This window comes from Carlito syrichta, unplaced genomic scaffold, assembly GCF_000164805.1.
Source record: "Carlito syrichta isolate Samal-C Ts95f unplaced genomic scaffold, Tarsius_syrichta-2.0.1 Scaffold274453, whole genome shotgun sequence".
Taxonomy (NCBI): Eukaryota; Metazoa; Chordata; class Mammalia; order Primates; family Tarsiidae; genus Carlito; species Carlito syrichta.
Genome location: NW_007218549.1, coordinates 61,428 through 81,162, shown reverse-complemented (window position 1 = coordinate 81,162; position 19,735 = coordinate 61,428). Strand labels below are relative to the sequence as shown.

The 19,735-nt window shown below is 40.6% G+C and overlaps 2 protein-coding genes across 3 annotated transcripts in view; one reads left to right on the top strand and one right to left on the bottom strand.

Moving 5' to 3' along the window:
* Positions 1–5,414, top strand: part of ETFDH (electron transfer flavoprotein dehydrogenase) — a 33,854-nt gene extending 28,440 nt beyond the window's left edge. The window contains exons 11-13 of one of the 2 annotated variants that reach the window (XM_008052440.1): positions 2,408–2,590; positions 2,866–3,087; positions 5,031–5,414. In XM_008052440.1, the coding sequence (XP_008050631.1) occupies positions 2,408–2,590; positions 2,866–3,087; positions 5,031–5,194 (569 nt within the window). In that variant the 3' untranslated portion in view covers positions 5,195–5,414. The remainder of the gene's footprint in view (positions 1–2,407; positions 2,591–2,865; positions 3,088–5,030) is intronic. The other variant, XM_008052441.2, reaches the window with a different exon arrangement.
* Positions 5,415–5,567: 153 nt separating this feature from the next.
* On the bottom strand, positions 5,568–19,287 carry PPID (peptidylprolyl isomerase D). Its single transcript, XM_008052439.2, has 10 exons — positions 19,073–19,287; positions 17,247–17,387; positions 14,932–15,038; positions 12,250–12,438; positions 11,304–11,426; positions 11,043–11,149; positions 8,538–8,679; positions 7,051–7,137; positions 6,913–6,955; positions 5,568–6,172 (listed from the first exon to the last, which is right to left on the bottom strand). The coding sequence occupies exons 1-10, from the start codon at positions 19,155–19,157 to the stop codon at positions 6,084–6,086; spliced, it is 1,113 nt and encodes a 370-aa protein (XP_008050630.1). The 5' UTR covers positions 19,158–19,287; the 3' UTR covers positions 5,568–6,083.
* Between the last annotated feature and the right edge of the window lie 448 nt (positions 19,288–19,735).

Below are 19,735 nucleotides of genomic sequence, written 5' to 3'. Positions count from 1 at the left end.
ATTCCCCCCCCCCCCCCCCATTTCTTCTGACCCTGCTCCAGCCACACTGGTGTCTCACAGTTCTGGGAACTTGCTGAGCCTCCTGGCTCCCTCACTCCCTTTTGCCTTGGTTTACCTTCACTCTGTCACAGTCTGTCACACAGAGCACAGTCTCCTAAACTGTCTCTCCCAACACATTTCCCACCTTTGGACACACAATGTAACTTACTTGTTTATCTACTTTGTGTCTCTCCACTTGGATGAAAACTTCAAGTAGGGGGACTTCATTCACTGTGAATCCTAGACCACCCAGCACACAGTAGAAGCTCATCAGGTGCTTGATAAATGAACCCATTTCTTAGACTCCAATAACGATTCCTCCCCTGGTTAGACATGTACAGCCTGGCTGTGCCTCCAGGTCTACTTGAAGGGAAGGAGGCCTGGCATGTAGAGTGGAGGAGATAAGCCAGAAGGTGGAAAAGGCATGAGTAGCCAAGGGGGCATGTAGCAATTGCCAGTAGAACTTGTTTCTAATTTTCCTGTCAAGTATCCTTCCCTGTTGCACTACCAGCTACACTTGAACTGTACCATGTACATGTAGTGCCACACACAGACAGTTCTGCAGCCAGTCCATCACCAGAGATTGAGAAGAGGCCCCAAAGGAAAGAGAATGGAATCAGAGCTGCAGACAGCAGCTGGAAAGAGCGTAGCCCTTAGAGGTCTCCAGAGGCAGTGAGAGTAACCAGCTTGTCCCCTAAATACAAACACATGGACCAAGCTGTAGGTATTGTTATGGTTTCCCAGGCCTACTGTCACAAAGTGCCACAAACTGAATGGCTGCAAACAACAGAAACTGTTGTGCTAGAAGTCCAAAATCGAAGTGTCTGCAGGGCCGTACTCCTTGAAGTATGAATCCTGTCTTGCCTCCCCCAGCTTCTGACAGCCCCAGGCATTCTGACTGGTGCAGCCTAACTCCAGCCTCTGCCTCATCTTCACCTGGCCATCTTCTGTGTGTGTGTCTTTCTTGTAGCCATTTACTTAAATTGCTTGTCATCTGTGTCCGATGACAGTGCACACACATGCAGTTAACACATACATGGAGCCATGACAGTGCACACCTGGAGTTAACACACATGTGGAGCTATGACAGCATGCAAATGAAGTTAACATGTACATGACAGCATACAAATATGGAGTTATGGCAGTACACACATGGAGTTAACATGTGGAACATTTGACAGTAAACACATGGATTTAACACATGCGGAGCTATGACAGTAAACACATGGAGCTGACACACACATGAAGCTATGACAATATGCACGTGGAGTTAACACATACATGAAGCTGTGACAAGACCTGCATGGAGTTAACATATACATGGAGCTGACCACATGCACAAAAGTGCTCTGCATGTACTCACTCACTTCAAGCTCTATGGAGTTTGCTTTTTTTAAGAGACAAGGTCTTGCTCTCCACCCAGCTGGATTGCCGTGGTGTGATCATAGCTCATTAGTCTTCAACTTCTGAGCTTCAGCAGTCATCCCGCCTCATCCCCCAAGTAACTGGGACTTTAGGCAAGAGCACCTGGCTCTGTCTTCTCTCTGAGTCTTGTAAGGACGCCAGTTGTACTGGATTAGGGAGCCACTATACCCCAGCCTTCCTCACCTTAACTGATTCTCTCTGCAGCCACCTTAGTGTTAAGGTCAGTCTGAGGTACTAGGGGTTAAGACTTCAAAATCTGTTTTTGCAGAGACATATTTGACCCATAACAGGTATAAATAATTTCGGTGATAAATAGCCCAGTTTTTCATTCTTCTAGGTAGCATGTACGTTTTATCTTAAGCTTCTTTTACAGATTCGTTGAAATCTGAAACTATTTTTCCATGCTGCCAATCTAAGAAATCAACTGCCTTACTGCCTATTAACAATGTTATCGCCGGCCGGACTTGGTGGCTCAGCCTGTAATCCCAGCACTTTGGGAGGCTGAGGTGAGTGGATTGCCTGAGCCCGTGGGTTCAAGACCCACCCAGGCACCTTGGCGAGACCTCGTCTCCACAACAATAAACTTTTAAAAAGTTAGCCAGGCATGGTGGCGTGCACCTGTAGTTCCAGCTATTTGGAAGGCTGAGGCGGAAGGATCGCCAGAGCCCAGCAGTTCGAGACTGCGGTGGCCGGAAACGTGCCACTGCACTCTAGTCTGGGCAACAGAGTGAGGCTCCAACTCAAAAAATAAATTATATATATATAATCTCAAACGGTTACCTCTTTTGAAAGATGTCAAAAAAAGTGTGGTCTTACATGACCACCACATTTTTAAAAATTTAAATTTACTAATCAAGTATTTTAGTAGAAAAATATCTTGACAGTACAGTATTACGCACCTTTGGGCAGTTTCACACTTAACATTTCATGTTTTTAATCAAAGGACTCCATATACCTGAGTATGAGGACAATTTGAAGAAATCATGGGTATGGAAAGAGCTATATTCTGTTAGAAATATAAGACCGTCCTGTCACGGACTCCTGGGTGTATACGGAGGGATGATTTACACTGGAATATTCTACTGGATATTTAGAGGAATGGAGCCTTGGACTCTAAAACATAAAGGTAATTTGAACATATTCGAGAGTGTGACTGTTACTAATCATTAGAAATTCATGAGTGTTAGAATGTTATCCATTAGTGGAGAAGGTAATCTGATCTTTTACTTTAATATTTCAAACTTGCTTAATAAATTATAAATTGTCTTTAAAATAACAGTATATTCTTTTTTATAAGGTTAGTCATATTTCTTTGGTATAATATTTTCAAGTTTTTATAAGAACATGCTTCAGAAAGTACTTCACAATATTTTATTAAACATTTCCCTCAAACCATTGAAGGTTCTGACTCTGATCAGCTCAAGCCAGCCAAGGAGTGCACACCTATTGAGTATCCAAAGCCCGACGGACAGATCAGCTTTGACCTCTTGTCTTCTGTGGCTCTTAGTGGCACTAATCATGAACATGACCAGCCAGCACACCTAACCTTAAAGGACGACAGCATTCCTGTGAATAGAAATCTGGCAGTCTACGATGGCCCTGAGCAGCGCTTCTGTCCTGCAGGTCAGTCATGACGTCCATACATTCCTACATATTAATGTAAATGTTTGCTTTAAACGTTTTAGAAATAGAATTTCATTATTTAAGAAACAATTTATGTATCTCCTTCCCTTGCTTGGAAATTATTGTAAATGATTTTTCATCCATCTTCCTTTAGGAAACTTATACTCTACCTAGCAGTGTTACTAGGGAATTGTTAAGCCTAGTTCAGATGTTTCTCCAAAAAAAGCTTTTCCTTGTCTACCCTAAGATGAGGATTCTGGAACACACAAGAATATCTCTTTCTTCATGTTCATGTGACTTTCTAAAATCATTATGCCATGGCAGTTCATATGTACTGTGCAGGTGCATGGCTAGAGTGGCAGGTTATGGCTACATTCAGTCCAAGGAATGGTCTCAACTTTAAATTCACCAAGAATACTGTATCTTTGAGGGCTGAGCTTTCAATTGAAATCATGGTGAACGAGGTCTCAGATGATATGGTAAAACAGACAGTATTCATATGTGTGAAAATCAGTACATTCTTCAAGGAGACTAGAAACAGTGACTGTTCTTTGACTTTTTAAATAATTCTATTATTTAAACTTCTATTATCACAGTGGGTTTTAAACTCTCTAAAGTTAGTAAGAACTGGATCTAAGTGGTTTTTTTCAGCTACAGCATATATACATCAGTCTCCTATTACCCAGTCAACCATGGTCTGAAAATATTAAATGAAAAATTCCAGAAGCAAGCAACTCATGTTTCCAATTTTGCACCATTCTGATGGTGTATGATGAAATCCTGCCTTGTCCCACCCAGAATATTCATGATTGTGTACACCACCCACCCATTAGTCACTTGGTAGCTGTCTTGGTTCTGGCAGTATCACAGTGCTTTTGTTCAACCCTTATTTTAATTAATGGCCCCAAAACACAATAGTAGTGATGCTGACAATTCACATAGGCCAAAGAGAAGCCATAAAGTACTTCCTTTCAGTGAAAAGGCTAAAGTTATTAAGTTGAGAAAAGAAAAGTTTGGGCATGGTGGCTCACGCCTATTATCCCAGCACTTTGAGAGACCGAGGTGGGAGAATCACTTGAGCCCAGGAGTTTGAAGCCAGCTTAGGCAACAAAACAAGAACCTGTCTCCACCAAAAAAATAGAAAAAACATGCTGAGTTCCTTAAGATCTAGGGTAAGAATAAATCTAATGGCAGGGTAGCTCACCCCTGTAATCCCAGCACTTTAGGAGGCCAAGGCTGGAGGATTGCTTGAGCCCAGAGACCAGCCTGGGCAATATAGTCTCTACAAAATCTTTTTTTTTTTTAATTAGCCAGGAATGGTGGCACACGCCTGTTGCCCCAACCACTGGTGGGAAGATAGTTTGAGCCTAGGAGATTAGGGCTGTGAGCCATGATCATGCCACTGCACTCCAGTTTGGGGGAGTGAGACCCTGACCAAAAAAAAAAAAAAAAATTTTTAAAAATCTGTGAAATTGTGAAGGAAGAAAAACAAATGCATACTAGTTTTGCTGTCACAACTCAACTGCAAAAGTTACAGCCACAGTGTGTGTAAGTGCTTACTTAAGGTAGAAAAGGCATCCCATTTATGAGACACACAAACATGTTGTTATTGGCAGCAGTGGGCTTGGTACTGCCCGAGGTTTCAGGCATCCACTGGGGGTCTTGGAATGTATCCCCTGTGGCTAAGTGGGGACTACTATATGTAGAACTCAGTCTTAGATGTCTAGTACTCTTGCAAGACTAATTCTGTACTTCCTTTTATCATGTACGTGTAATTTATACTAAACAGCAACAGCACACATCAAGATCTTCATAATGTCCTCTATGTGTAAACAATCAGAAAGCAGCCTTAAAGGTTTCTGTAGCTGCTTCCAGGACTTTAATTTCTATTTTTACATTTAACAATTTAAAAAATGTGGTACTTGTTACTTTTTATTTTACAGGAGTTTATGAATTTGTACCTTTGGAGCAAGGTGATGGATTTCGGTTACAGATAAATGCTCAGAACTGTGTGCATTGTAAAACATGTGATATTAAAGACCCAAGTCAGAATATTAACTGGGTGGTACCAGAAGGTGGAGGAGGACCTGCTTACAACGGAATGTAAACAGCATTGCCTTTGCAGGTACATTTGGTAGCTGGTTTATTAAAAAGTTTGGCAAGCTGACTTTCAGATGTTTAGAGGCTAGCAGGTATCAGCATGTCTTTCAGCATATTATTGGTTGAAATGGTTGCAAAATCAGTGAAATAAAAATTTTATACTATATCCAAAACTGTCCCATAAAAAACTATGAACATTTCTTTTAAATAAAACTTTATAACAATGATGGAGCATCTTACATCTTCAGTTCTCCAGAGATTCAGTACCAATAGCAACACTATTGGATTTTACTATGCATTTGACTTGCCAAATTTAAAAGTTTTCAAGTATAGAAATGAATATATACACTAGCGCATATAAGAGGCTGGCATCCGCTCACTTTCTATGAATAAACTTTTATTGAAACACAGCCATACCCTTTGGTTACACACTATCTATAGCTAATTTTGAATTACAGCTGCAGAGTCGAATAGTTGTGATGGGCTACATGGTTTTAAAAGCCTAAAACCTTTACAGTCAAGCCTTTTGCAGAAAAGTTTGCCCAACTTTAAGTATAAAAACCAGCACAAACCAGCCCCAGATACATCAAAGACTTAAAGGAAACAACAGACATACAGATTTAAGCTTTCGTCTACTTACTTATTCAAAAAGATGAGCCTTTAGGAGTTTAAAAACTGACTAGATACCATATTTTGTGAGTAATATAACCACTAAAAACAACAACTGCACTGTATTGTGTAACACTTTTATTAAGACTGAACTCTTATCAGTACTCCTAAACTGTAAACAATGGGGAACAAGGTATCAAAGGGAACCACACTAGGGATACGATAGAGTAAACTCTTACATTTGTCTTTATACAGTCAACACATGTTTAAGCAAAACTGAATCCTTATTAAGCAAACATTTTTGCATATACTGCCTTCTCTTTATCTTTCTGTGCCTTTATCTTTTGTTTAACTTTCAGCAATTCAGCCTGGATAGCTGCAAAATAAACAGGTAATATGAGTCAATTTCTTAAAACATTCAAAAAATTAGGGTTACTAACAAACATTTAAGATGATAGTTTTAACTCTTCCTGATACAACTCCTCCGTAAAGTAACTGAGTCCTCGTAACAGAAAATCTACTGCAAGAGAAATCACGTAAGGATCATGAAGCATAGTTCTTTCCAGACTGTTACCTACAAGAATGTGACATCAAGACTTGCCCTCTCACTCTCCATCTGAACCGGCAGCAACTGCTTCCCTTGTTTCATTTTAGCAATAAAGAGACCAAAGATATCTTTTACTATCCAGATCTAGTGACCCTGTTCATAGGTGGTTTATTTGAAAAACAGCTTATTTTTGTCCTAGTTTCTAAAACATAACCAATACACAGAATACTAGGTTATGGCCATTTAACTCATGTTAACAATCCCATATGTTAAATTTGCCATGAATACCGGATCTTTTAGGGCTGAGTTTTCAATGATACCATAGAACAAACAGTATTCAGATATGGGAACAATGAGCACATTCTTGAGGGGGACTAGAATGTAAGCTACATGAGGGCAGGGAACCTGTCTCATTCACGGCTATATGACCGATGCCTGGCCCAACAGCAGGCATTCTGCAATAGCTGTTGAACAATAAATATCTAATATTTGGCAAAGTGAACAAAAGTTCATGAGGATACATTTTCAAAGAACAAAATGAACTTCCACTATAAAAACTCCCAACTCACCTTTATCTTCTGGTGCTATTTCCTGAGCTTTCTTAAGATCAGCCTTTCATTGGAAAAAACATTTAAGAAAAGTTAGGTGTATGATTTATAAAGGTGGTTGTCTGTTTTTAAAAATTAAATAGTTAAAACAAAATTTACCAATGCCTGATCGTATTCTTTTAATCCTTGCCATCCTTGAGCTCTACGGTACAGTGCTTTGGTATTTGATGGGTCTATTTCAAGGGCCTACAAAAAAATATATAAAGTTAACATTTATATCTAAGTAAATTTTAAATGTACGTGCTAGATCTCAATTTACTCCCTGTCAACTCCAAACTCACCCTTCAATGCTCTATGAAAGTGGAGCTGGCAGGTATGAACAGGTTCTCCCCTGCCAGTGGGCACCATGCCACTTCCATCAGTAGAGGGCACAAAATTAAACGCAGGAGGCGACACTTAACTGAATTCTATCTCCTGATGAGGCCTTAACTAATGTATTTGTAAGAGAAAATCATTTTGAATAAAAATCTGTGTACACTCTTACTTAAAATCCAATCTTTTAGAAGACCTTTCTCAGGAAAGGCCATTTAACACAACAGACTAGATTGTTTCAGGTCTTTCCCCAAAACAGATTTGAAAATAATATTTTTTGTTTACACTGCATCTTTTAAAGGTCAATACTCGGATTTTACCAAAGAGCATGTATCATCTGCCTTATAAAGGTAAAGAAGAAATCCAGAGCGAAGACCAATCTTTTCCTTCAATGAGTTTTCTCCTGTTGTATATTCTTACCCTTCTCCACCTACCCTACCAAATTAGGATCTCATTTCAGTTCGACTTGCTCTGAGCCTAGCTCATCGAGGTACATAGCTTAATATGTACAATATATAAAATGCTTATTTTGAAAGATTCTTCAAACTACACAACAGGGAAGAGAGTCATAGCTGCTCTATTTGAGGAAGTTAATACTGCCATCTTCTAGCAGTATCAGCATACCTGGATGGCCCTCATAAAGACAGATGATCTTTCTGCCTATTCCAATAGTACCCACTTCTCCCTATACAAGTCGTGATAACTCTAAATTGAAATCGACCCCCTCCTATCCCAAATCTGTTAAGCTTCTTGAGGGTTTGGATCTTTTAATTAAAACAAACTAATCTCTATTGGGTGCTTAAAATGTGCCAAGCACTATATTAAATGCCTTACACTGTGTTCTATAATCTTATATTGTCACCCTATAAGATAGGCAAAACCAGAAATTCACTCAAGACAACAAAGCTAGTGAGCAGCTGAGATCTAATGAGAAATTCAACTGACCCCACAACCCCCATCCTTAATCATTCCCAGATTCGTCTCCCAATGCCTAGCACATAGCAGGTGTTCTTAAATATATAAGCTGATACATAATCTGAGAAAAAGAAGTATCTTCATAGATACTAAGTAACAACAGTATTATAAGCAAAATAATGAATTAGAGAAAGGAACTGAAGGTCAACAATATTTAGAGACAAAAAGACTTAAATCATGTTTTATCAAGTCTTATTATATTAGGCCCTATGCAATAAGATATGTTAATGCATATAAAATTTCTTTTCTTACTAAAAAACTTTTAGGAAACTTCAAAATTTTCAATCAAGCAGACTTACCTCCAGACAGCTGTCAACTGCTCCCTGCCAATTTGACATCTTCAATCTACAAGCACCAATGTTCAGTACACAGCTTAAAGCTATCGGTTGTAGCTTGGCTCTCTCTGCTTGCTCAATAACAGCCTTGGAGCTGTCAACATACCTGGAGAGCACATTAATAAAATCAGTGTGTAATCCACATACACAAGACTTGCTCTGCAACTCCAACACTATCACAGTGTTATGTCACATCTGATAGAAAAAGCTCATCAAATGCTAACAGTGATCTTCACAATGTGATCTTAATGACCACTCATTACTTTTCTTTAGAAGCTTTTTAAAAAGTCTTATTTGTTCTAACTTTTCCTCCAAAAGTGTTTCAAGAGGCCAATTTAGCATAATTTCCATATTGATTATGCCCTAGTAACACTTCTCCATTTTTAAAACTCAGGCGCCCCACCCATTATGTCCTTGACAACATAATGTCTGGAAATAGGATTCTCACAATGGGAGAGGGGAACCTGATGAGGAAAGCTGCAGAATCCTGTGGTGTCAATTTTGAAATGCCCACTGAAAAGGGCCCAGAAACGGAGCACACCTGTCCCCCAGAATTTGATTTTTAAGTTTCCTTTCTCAAATTGGAGCTCCTTGGAGAAACTACTGAAACCAGATCTGAAAGCAAGGTAAACCATAAGATATGCCTGGAACATTTATCTGTGCACAGTGAGCAGGTGCTCACAGACTAATAGGAACAAGTAAAAGTAAAGGGGGCTTCCACTGGACAAATTTGGAACCCTGTGGGCATCAGAAAGAATGATGATAATCATATACTAACAAACTGAATTGGAAAACATCCACCTGTAATCCCAGCACTTTGGGAGGCAGAGGCGAGAGGATTGCCTGAGCCCAGGGGTTCAAGACCAGCCTGGGCAACTTGGCGAGACCTCATCTCTATAATAAATCAAAAACTAGCCAGGTGTGGTGGCTCATGCCAGTAGTTTCAGCTACTTGGAAGGCTAAGGCAGAAGAATCACCTGAGCGCAGGAGGCTGTGAGCGTGCCACTGCAATCCAGCCTGGGTGACAGAGTGAGACTCTGACTCAAAAAGAAAAACATCCACAATCTGGGTGTGGTGGTGGCACCCGTAGTCCTGGTACTAGGGGGGCTGAGGCAGGAGGATCACGTGAGACCAGCCTGGGCAACACAGTGAGACCCCCATCGCAATTAAAAAGGAAAAATTTATCCACGGGTCCAGTGACATTAAAGAAGGTGGGGCCCGGGAGACATGGGCTGTAGAAAACATAAGAATGCTAGCTATTAACTGTAGAATGACAAAATAAGAAAAATCAATGCAATAACTGAATGAGGCAAGGATTTTTCTATGATGGTAAAAAAGCCATTCTGTGAAAAAGGTTGCTGCAGCAGACTGAATAGTCACATAATCTCATAGAACTACCTCAGACTTATCATTTATAAAGGAAAAATGGCACTTTTGTAACAGACACTTCCAGCTGATACCACTTTAATCAAATGCCGAAACTCAAAACAGGCCAAACTGACATGGGTTTTCAGGATGTAATGTCATAGGAAATATACATCATCTACCTAGGTTCTCTTGCCAAAATATTTAACTTCAAACTAACTTTAAGGAAACAAACATATGCAGACAGTAGTCTTTTTTGTTTGTTGAGTTGGAGTCTCACTCTGTTGCCCAGGCTGGAGTGCAGTGGCACGCTTACAGCCATTGCAGCCTTTTCCTGCTGGGCTCATGCGATCCTTCCACCTCAGCCTTTCAAGTAACTGGAACTACAGGCACACGTCACTGCCCCTAGCTAATTTCTTGATTTATTATGGAGATGAGGTCTCACAAAGTTGCCTAGGCTGATCTCGAACCGTGGGACTCAGGCAATCCTCTCGGCATGGCCTCCCAAAGTGCTGGGATTACAGGCTTGAGTCACCACGCCTGACCAGATGGTAGTCTTAAATCAATTGACTAGGGTGCCACAAAAACGCAAATGCATAAAAAACCAGGGAGGTGGGGGCCATTAACAATTAGAAGTGACTAAAGAGAGGTGATCTTAGTTTGGACCCTGTTTTTTTAAAAAAAATGAAACTATTGGGGAAATTTGAACATGGATTACATATTTATCAATATTACTTTGGGGGTAGTTAAATAATGAAGTTATGCAAAATGTCCTTTTTTAAGGAAATATATGCTGAAATATTTAGGGGTAAAGTATCATGATATCTACAATTTCCTTTCAAGATAGTTCTCCAAAAACAAAAATAGAAAAAGCTAAAAATTGATGAATGCAGGTAAAGGTACATAAATAATGTACCATTCTTTCAATCTTTTCTGTCTTTTGAAATTTCTCAGAGTTAGCTGGGAAAACAAAATAAATGCAACTATTTCAACACATCTGGCTATTCATGAGTAATTTGCAAAAATATAATGCGTAATTACAAGTTTCAACTTATAATTCAATTTATAAGTTTTTAAACATACATATTAAAAATATTTTATTACCTTAAAACTTTTGCATATTTCTTAGTGGCCATCTCCCAGTTCTGGGATTTGAAAAAAGTATTTCCAATGTTTTTTAAGTCTTCTGTTATTAATAAAATTTTATCTACCTGTATAAAAAAAATACAAATATGTTGCATTTTAGTAAGTAATGCAATTTAATGCTAGGTTCTATCATATGAAGACTGACACAAAAGCTCTTTTAGTACTAAATGTTTTTATGTGTTGAAGTAATTAAAGTATGACTGATCTTCAAGTACTCACATCTTTCAGGTCTATGTCTGCATCCTCAGGGAAATCTGGATGACTGTCACCAGAGCCATCCTTTGGGAATATTCCCCAGTCATCCCCTTCCTTCAGTTCTCCACATTCTGCAATAACGCACAACTGTAAAAATAATCCTCAATTGTAGAAGTCACTACCATAATAATGAGAGGAAAGCTACACAGCTGAAGTCATGAAACACTGTCCAGTTCACAGATCTGTCAGGAGGCTCATTTATCTGCTGTAACTACAATGATGCCCTCTTATGTATTTCAACTAATACAACGAAGTCACTATTTACATTAAGCATTTTATTGCTCTTCAGGAGCTCAATGAACACAAAATAAGTTGCCAATTTTATCATTCTCCATGTAACTGCCTCTAGGTTTCAGTTTACTCCTATTCCTTTCACACACTGACAGCCTACCTCCTCCAATGAACTTTCAATTCCCACTCACAACCCTGTCACTTAGGCTGGGTAGTAGTATTGTCATTTGACTCACAGACATTTAGAGCACAAGGATCTTAGCAATAACCTAGTCTAAACCCTCAAGTAATCTAAACAGCATAAGGAAACAGGCCAAGAGAAGTTTAGTAACACAAGGCCAATCTAGTCGAGGGAACCACCCTGGAGAGACTGTAGGTTTGCTACCCTCCTTCTACCATGTTCTAGTATTCATACAGACTATAGTCTTGCAGGTATAGGAAGACTTGTACGATCTGGCAAAGATCACCCACATGGAAGCTGAATAAAAATCTCATTTAAAACTACCCTAATCGTCTTTCCCATAGTAGAAAGCAGTTAAAAAGAAAAAGTGACAGATGTGGGCTCATATACCAGAAACTGCTCTAACGCTTTGCAGCTAATCATCACCTGATCCTGTCACTAACACTTCGTTAAGACAGCAACTAGGACAAGTGTATTTCATCATAAGTCTTTACTTACTTTGACAGGTTTTTCACCTTTCACTTCTACATTTTCCAGCATCCTTGCCACTCCTATTCCTTTAATGACTTGACCAAATACCACATGTTTCCCATCCAAATGAGGAGTTGGAACTGTTGTGATAAAGAACTGAGAACCATTTGTATTGTGGCCTGCATTTGCCATGCTTAATAAACCTTCCCGATCATGCTGTAGAAACAAAAATTAAAAGAAAACCAAGGTTAGAGGTATTAGTCTGAACTCTTCTTTTACTGACCATGCACACAAAACGGAGGTGGGTTGTACTACCATTTAGACTTTACTTTTAATTTTACTTTAAAAAATTTAAATTACTTTTTACTTCATTGCAACCTTTAATTCAAAAGCATGGGCACTTAATCACTTTTTAAACTTAAAAAGCTTACAAAACCAAATAAATAACAGAAACAGCATGGGGGAGGGTTATTTCTAATTGGCCATCTTGAGATAATGCTTACATACTTCTCTTGAAGATGAAGATGCAGCATTAAGGAAATCTACTAATATTTTTTTTGCTCTTTTGATGATGATGCTTTTTTCTAGGAAGATCTGAAAAACTTCCCATGTTCATAAATGAGCCTATGAGTCTTCTTTTACACTTCAATAAACTGGGAACAGTAATGGGATGTTCAATTTAGACAAGATATTCAGTTAGGTACAGTACTTTCCCAGTCTCCAAGAAACCAAATCTATGGCTTTCATCCCAGGTGAATCATTTAAGAGAGTGCTTAACAGAAACTGCTCCATACGTCTTGAAATTGATATTCTACCTCAGTATCATCCTATTCAAAGGCTCTATGAAATCCAATTTCTTCATATTTTTACTATCATAGGCTTTCTAAATGTATTCCTTGTTGGTGCATGCACTTTAACTCTGTTATGTCCTATCTCATGTCATCACCCTAAAATGCCTTTTACTTCTCCAATCTAAATTCAGCTTTCAAGGCCACCAAGTCGGTAGAAAGCAAGAATCATGCGGCCCCCCTTTCTTTATCTGCGTGATCATCACATAATCTTAATCCTTCCAGTAGCTTCCTTTGTTTGGTGCAGTATTAACTGAAATCTGAACGTTATTGCCTTGGCCTCTCTTTTCCCTAACCCACGTCCTTTTTTGCAACTACACTTTAGTTCCTGCCTAATCAAATTTCAGCTATGTTGCCACCTTGCAAAAGCCTCAGTTTGCACAGCTTAAATACCCATTCCTCCTTAACGTCTTCCCTAATAACTTGGATCACATAAATCACACCTATAATATACACAGAAAGTATGTACTAGCGATGTTCTATACGAATAAGGGTATTCAATCAATTTAGCATTTGCATTCTACTCTTATTACTTTCCAGTTGTCCCATATGTCTTAATTTTGTCTCCCAGGTAGGATTATGAATTCCTTGTCATCAAGGCCTTTCATTTTTGTAAATCCTTCGGTGCCAGTAACAGTACTATGCATATGGTTACAGTTAATAAGCATTGTTTAAAAGACTGGGCCGGGCACAGTGGCTCATGCCCGTAATCCCAGCACTTTGGGAGGCCAAGGTGGAAAAATTTATTGAGCCCAGGAGCTCGAGACCAGCCTGGGCAACATAGCAAAACCTCATCTCCACAAGAAAAAAACCCAAAAATTAGTTGGGTGTGGTGGTGCACACCTGTAGTCTCAACTACTCAGGAAGCTGAGGTGGAAGGATCACCTCAGCTCAGGTGGTCAAGGCTGCAGTAGCTATGACTGTGTCACTGACTCTCGCCTGGACAAAAGGGAGACTCTGACTCCTCCCCCAAAAAGTGACAATTTTCTTTTCAAATTATCCTAGTTACCTTGCTCATATTCCTCATTTCCAAAGATACCACTTTACTATTATACTTACATGTCCATTCTTATAACTTGAATGATGCATTATACCCCGATTACATCTTGGGACAATGAAGATAAGACACAGGCACCACTAATGTCCTTTAGGAGCTGGGACATTAACCATATCCTCTAGTTTGCAAATCCCCTGACATCCTGGATATTAGCGATGGTTTTGTTGCTCTTCAAATTCAAGGATAAAGATGCACAAGTTACTATCCTTCCGATGAGAACATTTTTCCTGGAAACAATTTTGCCATATGGTGGCTACACTTAAAAACTAATTGGCTTAACTGAGGCACATAAAACTGGTTTCCACTGAAATAACTCTAGCATTTTTCCAAATAAAATCATTACTGAAGGCCAGGCACAGTGGCTCACACCTGTAACCTTAGTACTTTGGAAGGCTGAGGTGGGAGGATTGCTTGAGGTCAGGAGTTTGAGACCTGGGCAACATAATGAGACCTCATTTCTACAAAAAAATTTAAAAACTAGCCAGGCATAATAGCGTGCACCTGTAGCTACTTGGGAGGCTGAAGCCAAAAGATCACTTGAGCCCAGAAACATGGGGCTGCAGTGAACTATGATTGCACCACTACACTCAAGCCTGGGTGACAAAGCAAGAAACCCAATCTTTTAAAAAAAAAAAAAAAAAAGTACTGAATGAACACTTTCTATACTAAAGATGCACATTCACAGATATGAATCCTTCTACAAATAAAAAATTTAAACACACTCAAGACATTTTTTGGTGTCTTAAAGTATTTCAGATATGTAACAATCTTTTTATCAGCAATAACATATTTTCTCTACTTTACCTTATAATGGAAATTTTCATCTTCAAATTTTTCACCATAAATACTTTCTCCACCTGTCCCATTCTGATTTGAGAAGTCTCCACTCTGAATCATAAATTTCTTAATAACTGCAAAAAAGGAAAATGGCTATCAGTGACTGAGACACAGATGAATAACCAGTGAATACATCATAATTACAACTTCCTAGAGCATAACCACAGCCAGATGATATGGAGGAAAGACACAGGTAGAGTCTGCAGGAATCCACATCTAGGCTTCCTATGCCCTCTCCCTCCCATGAAGGGTCACAGAACACACGTTCACCCAGCAAGAAAAATGCAGCAGTATGTGCACCATGTTTCTTATCAGGAAAGCTAACTGGATGCTCAGCACCCAAGGTATTTATTGGGCACACCCTACCATGTAGGTACTCTCTACCTAACATGTATCAAAATCCCAGACCCCCAAAACCAAAACAAATGTTCCAAGTTTGTACAGTCTAGGCACAGAAAACCACCCTTGTTCAAGTGACAAGTTCCCCCCAACTCAAGCCAAGCACTACCTCTGCAGGCAGATCTTTCTAAAGATAGCAGCCTCAGGCCTGCTATGTTAAATATTTTCTGCATATACTTTATTAGCATATTTTGATACTTTATTAAACATGAAAGTAAATCATTCATTTATTTAAAAATCAATGTTAGCTGGGCTCAGTGGCTCAAGCCTGTAATCCCAGCACTTTGGAAGGCGGAGGCAAGAGGACTGCCTGACCTCAGGGGTTCAAGACCAGCCTGAGCAACATGGCAAGACCTCGTCTCTATGATTAATCAAAAAATTAGCCGGGTGTGGTGGCACATGCCTGTGGTTCCAGTTACTTGGAAGGCTGAGGTGGAAGGATCACCTGAGCCCTGCAGATCAAGGCTGTGGTGGCCATGAGCGTGCCACTGCACTCCAGCCTGGGTGACACAGTAAGACTCCAACTCAAACAAACAAACAAATAAACAAAAACAATGTTAATTTTTTCTTCATAAATCAAGTTTTGTTGTTGTTGTTGCTTTTGAGACAGAGTATCACTTTGTCCCTCAGGCTGGAGTGCAGTGGCATGCTCACGGCCACCGCAGCCTCAACCTGCTAGGCTCAGGCGATTCTTCTACCTCAGCCTTCCAAGTAGCTGGAACCATAGGCACGTGCCACCACACCCAGCTAATTTTTTGATTTATTGTAGAGACAAGGTTTTGCCATGTTGCCCAGGCTGGTCTCAAACCCTTGGGCTCAGGCAATCCTCTCGCCTCTGCCTCCCAAAATGCTGGGATTATAGGCATCAGCTACCGTATCCAGCAATAAATCATGTTTTTTTAAAAAATGGAACTACTCATGATTATAGTTTAGCTTATCTCTCCATTAAACAAATATTTACTGAGTGCCTACTCAGTAACTATACTAGATGATTAAGACAAAATGGTGAGAACATATCGTATCTGAATTCATAAGGCCTGCAGTCCATTGGGGGAACCATTAATCACTAAACAAAGGTATGACTACAAAGTGTGATTAACAGTATGAAATGATACACTTTAACCACACATCACCAATGTGTCCAAAACACATAAAATCCATAGCCTTCCCGAGCACTCATGCCCAAGAAGTAGGTATAACATTTTCTCACCAGGCTGTCAAGCTACCTAGGGTCAGTTTTATATATCATGGCCACACCCTTCCTTTCTCAATCAAATTACCTTGGAGTAAAGAAGAATTAAAGGCCTGGTGAAGCTAGGGTAGTTCACTTCTCTATGGATAAACCTTAGTACCATAAGTAATTCCATCTCTCATACCCTAACTTCAATAAAACAGCTACTCTGAGAAGGGTCTTCTTGGGGCCAGGCACAGTAGTTCACACCTGTAATCTCAGTATGGGAGGCCCAGGCAGGAGGACTGCATGAGCCCAGAAGTTAAAGATCAGCCTAAGCATCATAGCAAAACCTCAACTCTATAAAAAAAAATTTTTTTTAACCAGACAGGAGTAGTGGGGCACACCTGTAGTCCCAGCTACTTGGAAAGATAAGGTGGAAAGATCACCTGACCCCAGGAGGTCTAGGCTGTGGTGATCATACCACTGCACTCCAGCATGAGCAACAGAGTGAGACACCAACTAAAAAAAACAAAAACTACAACTTTGTAATGCAAGCAATAAATAAATAAATAAATAAGAAGGCTTCTCTTGGAAACTAATAGTACTTGTTCACCTTCACCCCTTATTTAGTGTTTTCTTCCCTAACTCCTAAAGAACAGGAGTTGAGTATCTATGTGAAGAATAATCAATTCAGGAAATTTATACATACTTCGATGAAAAGGGCATCCTTTGAAATGGAGAGGCTTCCCAGTTGTGGATCCAATACCCTTTTCTCCTGTACATAGTGCACGAAAATTTTCTGCAGTTTTGGGCACAATATCTGCAAACAATTCCAAGACAATTCGACCAACTAAAGGAAGAGAAAATGAAATCTTGTCAGTATGCAAAACCACCAAATAGGCAAATTATAAAAGGACAATTGGTATAATTATGGTGGCAGATCACTCATAAATTACCAAGTTCTCCTTTATTGTCCCTTTTCTTTTTTTTTTTTTTTTTTGCAATTTCAAAAACACAATACATCATATTAACTATAGTTACCAGACCTCACCTTATTCCTCCTTTCAAACTGAAATTTTTATCAGTATCTCTTCAACCCCTGGTATCTACCATTCTACTCTCTACTTCTTTGAGATCAACTTTTTTAGTATCCACATATAAGTGAGATCATTGCCTATTTGTCTTTCTGTGCTTGGCTTAGTTAACTTAATTTTCTCCATATTCATCTATGTTATCAAAAATGACAGGATTTCACTCTTTTTTTGAGGGTGAATAGTATTCCATCTTGTGTATATGGCACCTTTTTTTGGTCCATTCACCTATTGGACTCTTAGGTTGACTCCATTATCTTGCTATCATGAATATTGCTGCACTGAACACGAGGGTGTAGATACCTGTTCTACCTACTAACTCCATTTCCTTTAGATATAGACCCCCATAGTGGGATTGGAGGACATTACTGTCATCTTTCTAATATCCAAATTACCTACTATCATTTATCTGCATGGATTTAAAACATCATACCAATAATTGGTTCATAACCAATTATAGTAGCCAGCAGATTAACACCACATAAGGGGCACCATGAAGTACAAATGGTTTTAAATGCTGAATAATGTCTTCAAGAGGTACTCAGAATTTCCAATCACCAACTAACCTACAGGAGAGAATTAAGTACCCTTTCAACGGTCAGACTAACCAAATGTCACATATACCGTAGCCTATGTACTCTGTGTTAACTGCTCGGTGCAGCCTCTGAAGCAAGAGCTGAAAAGCTCCTCCACTAGATAGGTGAAAATAAACCTCGCACGGGTTCCAACAAACTGCACGTACTTGTCAATGCGTGTGTCCTGTACACGCACTCACACACGGCCTGGCCAGCGATTCTAGCAAGTTCCAGAACAAGGCCGATCCAGTCCAGCTGCAGCGTAGCTGGCTCCCCAACTCCCCGGGTCTAGGAAACGCGCGCGCTGCCATGTAACTAGGCAACCACACGCCAGATGGAATCCTTATCCCAACGCCAAAATAGGGGAAATGTTCGCCTGCCTGGCCCTCCAAGGACCAGGAATAAGGAAAAAGCAGGAACCAAACAAGTTCCTTTACTTTACCAACAACATGGCAGATGTTGATGTATTTCGTGTGGCAACACATACGGCGAGCCTGGAGCCCAGCGGGCGCATGTCCCTGGATATGCTTTCTAAACAGTCCCACTGCAAACATACATCATCTTATTTCTGGAGAATTCGTGGTGCTGAGGTGGGGAAGTGAAACCCAATCAGGAGAGGTAAACTTAAAGGCCGCCACAATTCCCGAATCAGAAATTTCCAGAAACTTCTGCGCGACCGGTGGCACTGGTGCAAAGGCGCTGGCTCCACCTACCCAGGATGCCTGGCTTGCTCCGGCGGACCGGCCTTAGCAGCTATCCCCTCCTCCCCCGCGCGCCACCGAGCAACCCCGACCCGAGCCCCTGGAGTCTCCCAAATCCCGAAACCCACGCCCCACGGGGCCTCTCCGCGGATGCCAGACTCCGCTCACCTCGCTCCCCTCCGATGTCCACGTCAAAGAAGACTTGGGGGTTGCTGGGATTGGACGGCTTAGCTTCGGGGGTCGGGTGCGACATCTCAACTTGCGGAAGCGGCGTGGAAGCAAGATCCAGACACCGCGTGGCCCAGCCGCGACCCAAATTCCACAAACGCCTCCTCGCCGCAGGCGGTGGCGGCCGCGCTGACAAGCCACTTCCGGCGCGGCCCGGAAGCGCGATGTGACTTCCGGTCCCGCCTCCCCGGGGGTTCCCCGCGCTTGATTGGCGTGTTGCTTGTCCCGGTGACTCCTTTTTCCCGGTGAAGTCACAGTCTCGGGTCTTGCTATTCTCGCTTGTGTTTCTTCGTCTCTCCTGCCATCGTGATGCGGGGCGCTTTGGAGTCAACTCTGTTCCGACCTCAGCTCTGCCACTAATTGTACTGTGACTTCTCTAAAGCTCAATTTTCTCGTCTGGAAAATGGGAATAAAGATGCTTACCCCGATCTGGAGGTCGTTTTGAGGATCAAAGACGTAAACCGCTTAGCACAATGCCTGACACAAACTGGTGGTACTTAACTAATAGGGAGCCTTATTATTGTCGTATTGCTACAATTTCATCTTCATGTTACAATAAAAGTGATCCAGACTAGACTGAAGGCTCCAAACAGCCGAAGCTGG

What these genes read in the sequence shown, in the direction of transcription:
- PPID (XM_008052439.2), bottom strand. Translation starts at nt 19,157, where the DNA reads ATGTCGCACCCGACCCCCGAAGCTAAGCCGTCCAATCCCAGCAACCCC. An exon ending in CAGTTGACAGCTGTCTGGAG is followed by an intron (nt 7,138 to 8,537) that starts GTAAGTCTGCTT and finishes ATTTTTTTGTAG; the next exon opens with GCCCTTGAAATAGACCCATC. An exon ending in AAGAATACGATCAGGCATTG is followed by an intron (nt 6,956 to 7,050) that starts GTAAATTTTGTT and finishes TTCCAATGAAAG; the next exon opens with GCTGATCTTAAGAAAGCTCA.